Raw genomic sequence first — 11,308 nt, 5'->3', positions numbered from 1 at the left:
TAGGCATCGCGGTACGCTTCATTACGGCACAACCGTACCAAAGTGAGCATTTTGCTACGGTGCTCCCCCACAACGTTACGGAACGGTTAAGAATTAATACGGTTGACCGTAACGTTATGGGTTTTACATAACGTTACGGCGGATTACGTTGAGATCCGAGCGTTGATGAAACTTGACCGATTTTTTAAAAAAGCGTATAAAAAATTGGAACTTGAAACCCCTTAATGTATGCGTGAGTCTAGCCATCTCATCTATGTACCCAATTCTCGATCGACGCACTGCACAAATTCAACATTAATCGACCCATGTGCTGAGACATCTTTGCTTTGTTGTCACAAACTGAAGATCGGACATAGCTTCTTCCAGTCCTTGTGATGGTTCAACCTAATCAAATGACCTGCAAGGCGAGCTTAACTTCCTTTGTCGTTACGAATTGATCAGCTGCTTTAAAGAGAAATAGACTGCAATACTTTTACCAAGTCATGAAGAGTGTATGTACCCGTTATTGACGTCATACATTGGCAATAGAAAAATCAGTCACAAAAAGCAGAGAAATGTAGATTACAACATCTTACACGAGTACGGCATGCGAAATGAAAACTTCAAATAACGAAAAAGGTTACAACTCAAATTGAAAACGTCGACTTTTGAAAAAATGTCTAAGTAATTGTAGAAAGTGGAAGATAAACTGTTTTAGAAAATAGTACGTAGCACATGAAGTGTTAAACAATCAAGAGTATTTTAAACTAGTTTTGAAAGGTGATCTTGCTACTCTGTACACAATTTCAAACATTCTTTGTAACGATCTTGAGATCCAGGTCTATGATTGATGGGCGAGTAAATCAAAGATGAGCAAGACAGTTGAAAAGATGATTGTGCTTTAATCATCGATTGCTTCATAGTCTTCACGTGGGTCTTCATTGAAGGTGAATCCTACGGCAAAGAGACCAGTGAAAGCAAGAATATCAATCACACTGGCACTGATGGCGATGTAAGAGCTTGTCGACAGTTTAGAACCATAGTAGAATCGATTATCAGTGTTGAAGACGTTAAGGATAAGCACCCAGGTGATAGTTTGCAGCAAGCCTTGCATACGAAAAGAAACGTCAATGTGTGATTTGTGAGGCTAGTCCAACAAATTCATTCAGAGGAACACTCACCATGCACGGCAATCAAACCACCACAAACCTTCCAACCATGCTGTTTACGATGATCGTTCCCAAGAATGACAATAAAGATGCAAAACATTGAGATCACTCCAATCACAATACTAAACTCTGCAGTATAAGCTGCCGTATTCCATTTTTCACAAAACCCAAAATTTTCATCTCGGTCTGAATCTTTTTGAATACTAGGTAGATTTGAAGAGGTAGTTGTCTCGAATCCATTATCTACTAAACCACTTCCCACTGGTACCATCTTAGGAACATGATGACCTGAGTTTGAAGATTGACTCCTATTCAGATTTTGTCCCATTTCTTTCCACCAGGTAGATTCCATTCTGACTAAATCTTTACTCGAAGTACAATCCCTTTGACGATCAGGGAAAGCTCTACATTGGAATTCAGGATGAAGGTTCGATCGATCACATTTCTGTCGAAGGCCATAAGTTGAACTGTATTGAAAAGGCGAAGACTCAGGAGTATCGAATCGAATCCTGAATGAGATGAACAATTATAGTCAGAAACATCATCTTCACTTGATTGAAGATTATATATAAGTTGATAGCTTACCAATTAGGAGCTCTTAATGAGTATATGGACAAGATCAAGGTTGTCATTGCCGAGAACAGAGCACAAGAGTAAGCAATAAGTTGCATGATGATTGGATGATGATCTTATCGTTCTCAAATTGAAATGCAAACTATATATTTAACACTTTTGATGTCTTCAAATCGATGAGAATGCTTGAAGAACTAGACTGGATTTCAATTTAAAGCTTCTCATCAAACTCACATCCAAATTAGTGACATCTTCATTATGTAATGACTTTCATGACGCGCAAGAGCTGTCACAGACTCTTTCCCACAACTATGACAGGTCACACCCCTATCGAAAAATCAACCAAGAAAAAGTGAAGGTTGCATCAATTAAAGCTCTCGCTCACAAATAGATGGAATCTCGTGTGTAAAAGTATTGTCTCGATGTAAAAAAACACATTAATGAGAAAGAGCTTTCATTGGAACCTTTTGTGGTGTTGTAGGCACTTTTGACCACATTTACGGGATACAAAATCAACCAAGAAAAAGTGAAGGTTGCATCAATTAAAGCTCTCGCTCACAAATAGATGGAATCTCGTGTGTAAAAGTATCGTGGGAAAGTTCCAAACACAGCCAAAAACAAAAACTGGGAAACTGGGAAAAAAACCCAGTTTTAACTTTGTATCCCGACATTTTGTACATTTATTTCGATGGATGTGATGAAATATGGATGTGTCTACAATGTGAATCTACTAGCAAAAATATCTAAATGATGAGTGAGTGAATATGAGACAAAATCATAGGCTTGACAATGGGCTTTGAGGTGATTCATGAAAAACACAAATATTGAATTCTTGAGCTTCCTCTTTTATCTCAAATCACAGTGGTAAAAATAGATGCTCGCATAGGGGTGAGCAATTAGGGTATACAAATATGGTTCTGGAAATTTCCAGAAGTGTTTCCCCAGAACACCAGAAGTTTTTTTGGGTGTTTTCTGAACTTATGGTATTCTGAAGCTTAGAATAACCAACACTGCATGTTTTCCAGAAGAGCAGGAGGCTTCTGGTGTTCTGGAAAAAGATGTCTGGAAATTTCCAGAACAAACTTTGTATACCCTAAATATAGGAAGCTTGGGTGTTTTTCCAATGTTTCTTCCAATTTGCTTCCATCTTCTCTCCTTTTTTCTCCCTGATTGCCAACTGTGTCCATGATCAAAAGGAACTGAGCAGATTGACTAGGCCTTCCTCAGGCTTCATTCCTTAATAAAAAAGCCTGAGTGAAGGCTGGCCCATCTGCTCAGTTCATCTCAGCCCCTTGGCTAATCGTCAATCCCTAGGTGCCTGCAATTGGTGTGTCTTAATATCACCCTGATTTCATTTGCATTTTGGACAAGTTTCCAAGTACGCAGTGTCTCACAGACTGACCTTGAGTACTCATCTGAGCTCAAAGAATGCTCATCCAAGGTGGAAATGAGCATACTCCAGCAATGTCAAGCAACATATGAGTAAAACAGACTGATTGCCTGAAAATCACCAAAATTGTCAATTGAAACAATTGTCCTACCCAAAATTGTTCTGGACCTTTACCACAAAGTTTCTACATACAACTTTTCCAGATAGAACATTTTGGATGTGTACTGGCTTCCTGGAATTCTGGAAAAAATCACGTATCTGAATGTGTTTTGCCCTTGGGGTCCAAGAAACTGTGTGGTCCAACCCTTCAGTTGCTGATCAAGGCCTCTTTGTCTTCCCTCCTCAACCACCTCTCAATTTCTTCACCTCATGTCCTTGCCTTACACAAAGTGAATCAATCAACAAATTTGATCCAACCTTGATATGTTCAATTTGTGAGTGTAACAATATTCTCAGGGGACTTTGCACTGCCAGCATAGATGCCTTGGGTTGAGAAATCCAAGGCATCATCGGAGGCAAATCCTTGGACAGACCTTGTCCGAGGTTTTCGCCCGAGGTATTTTTTTGCCCTGAGGGCACCTCAGATCAAAACCTCGGGAAGCTTCTGTCCGAGGTTTTGCATCCGAGGATACCTCGGATTTTGTAATCCGAGGTAAATATGTTGGCGGTGTTGATTCCCTCATTGGTCTGACTTCTCATCAGTCTCACTAATAAGATATCTGAGGATATCCAATCTATCATTGTGAGTATCTTATCATTGTATCCTATTGGTGTCTGCATCAATTGGGAGATTTGATTAGAATGCAATTGAGTAAATCAATCCCAATAAGTGTATCATATTTTAAATACACTTATTAGGAATGGTCAGTCGCAATCTGGATTGTTTGATCAGGATAACTGAAATTCCTTGCATTGTGTTATAAGTGTATCACTTTTTAACACATGGAATCTCAAAAGGGGAGATAAATGTTTTTACTTGTATAACAAAAGCAAAAACATGATTCAAAAAAGAGTGATAGAAAAAGGTCCAAAAAGAATAACCTTGATATTAAACAAGATCAATGCTTGAGAAACAAGGGGTGTTGAGAGGGGGAATCTTGTCAGGCATGTTGTGATGGTGGATGTTGGAGTTGGATTGGGTATGTGAGAATTTGATAAAAGTCCAGAAAGGCAGAACATATTATGGCTGTCTGGCTTCCTGGAGAATTGTTCTAGAAACTTTGTGGAAAAGTTCAAGAACAACTTTGTGTAGTGTAAATATTTTTTGGAGAATTCATGAGAGTTTATTATTCTTACCTCTATGTTAGCATCAATTTTGGCCCCTGTGCATATGACCTTAACTTTGACGTTTGAAGAGGTTTTTGAAGGAATGTGCCATATACAGGACTTAAAAACTTGATATTAATCATACTATCAATACATAGTGAACAATGCATACCTGAAGTCAAGTGAATGTTAGCACAACTGAAAGAATTCAAAGAAAATTTGAGAGAATCACTTGGACTAGCACAAGAATCAACAAAAGCTCATAATTACAACAAACACAAACCTGAATCACCAGATTGGCAAAAGGGTCAAAAGTATGGCTTGACACAAGGAAGATATTGACAACGAGGTCAAGTGCAAAATTTGCACATAACTGGATAGGTGCCTTTCCTATTCCAAAAAGGGTACACTGCCAACAAATGTGTATAAACTGGACCTTCCTGCATCTATGAGTCATGTGCATCCAGCCTTCTCAGTAAGACTACTACAGCCATATGAAGAAAGCATGATTTCAGGACCACATCAATCACCACCACCACCACCAATCATTGTGGATGAGGAAGGAAAATTTGAAGTCGGTGATATATATTCAAGAAGAGGGATAAAGGACCTGGAATTGGATACCTGGTCAGTTGTGGGAGCCAGACAGTAGTTTAAGAAAGGTATAAGATTTAGTAGATAAGCTCAATAGTAGATATCCAGAGGTGGAGATGAGATACAAGATGACATGGAGAGTAAGATGAGGGCAATGCTTTTCCCCAACTGTGGTTTTTTGAAGCTAGCCTGGGGGAAGACACCAGCTCATCAATGAACACCATGTCTGTATTCATGTGACATATCAATGAGCACACACAAAAGACTTTTGATAGAAACTCGCAAGAGCCCCAAAGGAGGTCTTCAGGCTTTGCGTTTACAGTCAAACCCCTCTAAATTCATACCCCTTGGTGGAAAGGGAAATGTATGGCTTTGGAGGGGTTATGTCTTTGTTGGGGAACCCCTCTGTAGCCGTACATTCATGGCTATACATGTAATACCCTCTAAAGACATAGAAAACATGGCTGTAGAGGATATTGAAATGTAGCCATACATTCAAAACCCTCTAAAGACATAGAAACCATGGCTGTAGAGGGTCTTATATGTATATACATGGGACCTATGTCTTTATGTATATGGCTTGGGCTCTCACCTGATCTGGCTGAATAAAAATAAATTTTCTATCAAAGTTTTCAGTATCCAATGTGTTGAGTATTTTAGAATAAAATAAGTGAATTTGAATATGTAAGAGAATCCACAGTGGTGGGCTTCAACTTGGGGCTATTGCCAAATTTGGTGACTGAGCCCCGATTTTTTGGTGCAATGGCGGTCCCCATTGCCAAATTGTTTTGTAGCCGGCTTCAAATTTTGAGCTTTGGGCTACAAATTTGGCAACAAAAAGCTGGGCTCCAAATTCCTGCACTTGCTCAATTCCATACCTCACACATGTAAGCCCACGTGCACCAATCTCAAAATGAGTGTAAACACATAGAATGTACACTTTTGAAGCACAAACGACTGCATCCGGATTGATTTGGGGCCCCACCAAATTTGAAGTCACTCAATTTGGAGCCCATCACTGTGGATGCTCTAAGTACATAACAAAAGTTTTTAGCTGGATTGAACACTATGGGCTCTATGCCAGTGCTCTGGTGGTGGTGAGCCATCTCAACCCGCCATTGTAGGTATTGAATTGTATCACCTAGGAGCAAAGATGTGTGAAGATAGGCAAAGATTGTCAGCCTTCCTGCCTCCGCACTGACCCTTTTTTCTATGGTTTTATGCTGAAAAGATGTTTTTTTTTGAAATTTGGGTATAGGTTACTGTGTTAGGCAGAACTATGGGATTTCCACAATTTTTGGCCCCGCCCAACTTGGGAGAAGCCAAAAACCATCGCTACAGGCAGGTTATAGCTTTACACAGGTAAGACTTTAGAAGAGTTTTGACTGTATCAAGTGGGTTGTTGAAACTTGGGCAATTGAGTTCCAAAAAAGGTTTTGTGCATAATGATGATCCACAAGTCTGAACTTGAGAAAAGGTCTTCCAGATTTCTTGGGAACTGTTGTTTGCAGAACTTATAACCCAACAAGGGTTATACAGAGCATGAAGGGGATAATCTACCAATAAAATACTAGTAGAAGAAGTCTATGGACTGCCCTCCTAAAACAAGACAATCAGAAAGGGGAAATCTGTTGAATTGAGTACTGATAAGGCACCAGAGAAACATATCCTCAAAGGTCCAAAAGCACACAAATTTTGACTCAAAAAGTACAATTTAATGTCTCTCAACACTGCTATAGTGTTATTCAAATATGATAACTAAGAAAAAAAATCAATATATTTTTGATATTATTCCTAATAAGTCTTCTTTGACTATAACACTAAAGTAAATTTCTCTTTATAGCTGTAATAAAGGGTGTATTCAAGTGACCAGGTACTGCTGAAATAAGCTTATAATGATAAACAAAATGATAAGTGTGTAGATGATAACGAAAACAGGGGGGGAACTCCCAAAATCATCCATGAGTATGTATATTGATGTGTTACAGCTCTTACAATGGTCAACAGCCTCAAAAGCCAACCAATTTTGACCAAAAACTCTAAAAACCATGTAATGACACAATGTAATGACTTTGTTACTAATAGATGATGTAATTTACACAGCCAAAGTGACCAATGATGTAATTAGTTGTGACACATCACTGCTTATGATGACTACAGGTGTTTTTCTCCTTGTAATCTGGCTGAAAACCTATCTTCGAAGTTATGGGTTTTTTCAGATGATGTCCAACTTTTGATTACTAAAGTGCATCTTATAGAGCTCGTGATGCTGATTAATGTACTTATGATGAGTATAGGATGAGTTATTGAGTTGTGAAGTTCAGGTCTTTGTATGTAAATGTTGTCACATGTATGCATGTAACTTTAAGTGTAAAATTTGAAGTTCATACCAATTTCTTATTTCTCTTATACTGTTCTTCAAAACCTCCGTTACTCATGATTTAAAGTTTGTACATTATGTAATCAATACCTCCGCGTTGAATGTGCCATCTACCATCCAATTCTGAAGTCATCCAACATATGTAATACACTGAAAACCTCCATTATTGACAAAGTTCACACCTTTTCCCTTATTTTCACTACACCGCTATATTGACCACTATACATAGCGGTGGCTCCGCTCCGCCATCCCAAGGCGAGAAAACCATTAGCGGTCTGACCGCTCCGATATGGGAAGGGTCTGAGGGCACTTCAATATGCCTTTTAGCCCTTATAGCAGCGATATATAGCGGTATCGGAGCGGTAAAATACCTTCCGCTCCGATACCTTGTGATATTTTTTTAAAAAAAAATATCGGTCAAGTATTGGTGATCTCATAGCGGTTACTCCGCTCCGATACCAAAATGGGTTGAAATCCATAGCGTATCGGAGCGGTTCTGGTGTTGTATGTAATACACTGAAAACCTCCATTATTGACGAAGTTCACACCTTTTCCCTTATTTCCACTGCTGTTACTAATAATCTCTGGTCCCTGTAATGTTACATCATCATATATAGCCTTAAAAATGTCTGAAAATCCTCTTGGAAACCTTAAGTATCACTAATACCACCATTACAAATGTAAACTACCTGTAAACCCTCCTTTACCAACTTTGAAAAAGTACTGTTTCCTTAATAACTTCTATTCCTCCTGATCAACCATCAAGATTAAACTTCTTGCTGCATAATGTAATGCTGTTCTGGCATATTCTAACCTCACAATACCCATAAACCTAATATCAATATCCTAAAAACTATTTCTCAGCCTGTATACCTATATCTTCAAACTTTTCTTATGTTTTTCTTTCTTTCCTTTATTTTTTTTGTAATAATTTCTCAATAAGCTGTTCAAAATAAGACAACCTAATCATTATATCATGTACTACATAAGCCTTAAAGAGCTTCTAATGATCAAATTCCACTTACTTGAGGTTTCCTTTGCACTAAAACCTTTTTAATAATTCTGGTGAACTGCTATAACTAATTTTTTTGATTGATCTCATAAATTTATCACCACACCGTCTGTGCACGTTGATGTTCTACAGGGATACAGACATGGGGGGAGACCTTGTTGTAAAGGGGGAGTAGTGGCGTGACCCCTATAAAGGGTTGCGCTTATACCAAGTAAAAGGCCATCAACGTAAATCACTGTGCTCCAGTATGTTGTACACTCACACTTCAATCTTAGTTACTATATCAGATCAAGTATTGCTGATCTCTGATACCATTGAAGCCCTTATCAATATCACTTCAACCAATTCTTGCAGCTCTGAGAGTTCCAGATTGTCTCATGTTTTCTAGGAGCAACAATCCCCACTTTTTCTTGAAGTATCTCAAGTGAAAAATGAATTCCAAATTCATTTCAGGAACTGGTATCTGAAGGTGTGTTGGCTGTGAATTTTAGGGTATGAGCCACTGTTTTGTATATATTCAATATGTCGTGGTCTACAGCTTTATCTAAAGCTTAATTTTGACCACTGATTTGTATTAAATGTCACAGGAAGAATCCCATATGTTTCATGTCTTGTGATTTTGAATTTTTCATATTGATTTCTGAAGGTTGTCTTCTTGCATCTTGTAGATAGCTTGGATCTACCATCATCATTTTTAGCATCAGCCAATTAGTTTTGGTGATCATGTTAGCTCCAGTACAAGACAATCAAATTAACACACTTTGTTTGAGTAGTAATACTTCAAATCCCCTGAGGCTGTGGTCATCATCTCCTGAAATAGTCCTTGATTCACCCCAACAATGCCACAACTCTAGGACAAAGATGGGCACATTCTCTTTTCAATGTAGTTCTCTATAAGATATTTACTAGCCAGATCAGCGGCGGGCGCCGCACAGCTCTTTCCCAAGAGATTTCTTAGACTTTCACATGGATCTCAGTTTCCCAACAGCTGTGATACATAGCATATCTACAATTGAGCCTTGTGTTTATGAGTCTAACAAAAATTTCTCTTTCAATGTAGACATATTCAACCCTAGGTCAACAGTCATGAACTTGCTCCTTGTACTTGAAGAGCCAAAATTACAAGGTCAAAAGTGCCCTCCAACAGTGTGGGGTTGTACATAGTCAGGAGATACATAGTATCACTATCAGTAGTATGTACTAATCAGACAAAGCAAATCATTTAGGGTACTCAAAGTAAGTATGCACACGTACATACTTTTCGCTGCATACTTTTTTTGGCGGGGAGACCGAGGCCAAAAGTATATTTTGTTCTTATTCCCCGCCAAAAAAAAGTATGCACACAAAAGTATGTACGTGTGCATACTTACTTTGAGTACCCTAATTATATATTGTTCTCTCTCTGTGTTGTCCTCTTCCCATCTGGTGAAGACTTTGATCACCAGGTGAGATCTCAAAATAATGAATGAGGTTCCAGAAGAATGGCTCAAAGATGAATATGATTTCCAGACCTAAACTTAAAGATATCAAAAACCTATGAGATCATTCAACACAGAACCAAATTTTATGTGACAGCAATATTGTCTACTCCACTTCTATACCAAAGTTTCTACTCTTTTCCAAGTAACTTCTTACTCACATCCTCAGTCAATATTGACTTCAAGATTGCTGCAACTCCATCTTCTTTTAAGCTCCTTCAATCACAACTATTCCTTACTCAAAATTGAAATCATATGAAAGCTTCATGTGATGATCACTTGCTACTTGTTTTTCTTTCATAAAATTTGAATTTCATGAATGATCTTGGATTGAACTTGACACTATACTAACCTTGTCTTCTCATTTCTTTTGGATCCAAAACTCCAATGAAGACTCTTTTTCTCAAAATTATATTATTGAGATGATGAAAAATTCCTCTTATCAATTTTGACATGTCATCTTTTCCATCACAATATTTTTGAATTTTTGCATCAACAAAATATGAGTTGTGATTCACATTCATTAGATATTTTCTTCTTTGGGTTGGGGTTGAATGAGTCTCCATCATTCATCCAACTTTCAAGTCATGAAGTTTTTTCAAAGAATTTTAACACATCTTCTTGTGCTTCAATTAGTTCATTCATCAAAAATTCACCAATCATATTTGAATAATCAATACCACATGATTTATTCCAATAAACATTATCTCCAAATTAATTCAGTGAAACTGAATGTAATTCTTTAACTCAGAAGAAATTACCAATGAATACTGCTGCTCTTACTGCTTTCAAAGAAGGTGTAGGTGCATGGTCATCTTCTTGACCCTCAATCCTTAAACATATACAATCCATTGCTTCAAGTCATAGAGAAGAGGAAAGTAAAATCGACTTAAATACTGTCATAGCACCTAAAATTTCCTGGACTGAACCAATTGATGAGCCTGTCAAGACTGATCAATACCCAAATTTGATTACATGTTCTCATAATTTTGATAATCAGATCCAATTGACTCTTATTAACTTTGCCCAAGTTGAACCAATCAAATGACTACTCCTTAAACTCATTTCATGTGCCAATCTGTCAATACACTTCCTATCTTGATTAGATTGATGTAAATGGTTTAAAGTAATTGACACATTCCTAACTCAAATCCTATTGGTCAAATTATCTTCATGATTAGGTCTGATGAGTGCATTTAACCAACACTAAGAATACTTTTTATTGTAATACAACTTTGATCAGTTTTTCAAAATCTTGTTAATTTTGGAAGTTTATTTATACCTGAGATTGATAGCGCTTTAGGAATTCCAAGACACAAATTTCTATCTTCAAATTCAGGAATCTCATCTAATTTTTGATATGCTGATTTGAATCTAACTGATCTTATTGGACACCTTCAATGCTTTCAGCGAGTAAGAATTAATTCCAAGATCCATCTGACTAAATTGTCCTTTGGATTCAAAGTC

The 11,308-nt window shown here is 37.6% G+C and overlaps 1 protein-coding gene across 1 annotated transcript; it reads right to left on the bottom strand.

Annotated features, from left to right (window-relative positions):
* Positions 1-484: 484 nt before the first annotated feature.
* MELLADRAFT_74159 (Hypothetical protein) lies at positions 485-1,921 on the bottom strand (the record flags this gene model as incomplete). The annotated part of the gene is made up of 3 exons (XM_007405846.1): positions 485-1,086; positions 1,161-1,657; positions 1,734-1,921. The coding sequence occupies 3 exons, from the start codon at positions 1,817-1,819 to the stop codon at positions 881-883; spliced, it is 789 nt and encodes a 262-aa protein (XP_007405908.1).
* Positions 1,922-11,308: the final 9,387 nt, after the last annotated feature.

Source organism: Melampsora larici-populina (genome assembly GCF_000204055.1).
Source record: "Melampsora larici-populina 98AG31 unplaced genomic scaffold MELLAscaffold_5, whole genome shotgun sequence".
NCBI lineage: Eukaryota > Fungi > Basidiomycota > Pucciniomycetes > Pucciniales > Melampsoraceae > Melampsora > Melampsora laricis-populina.
Note: the sequence above shows the minus strand (reverse complement) of the source record. Positions and strands in the feature narration are given on the sequence as shown.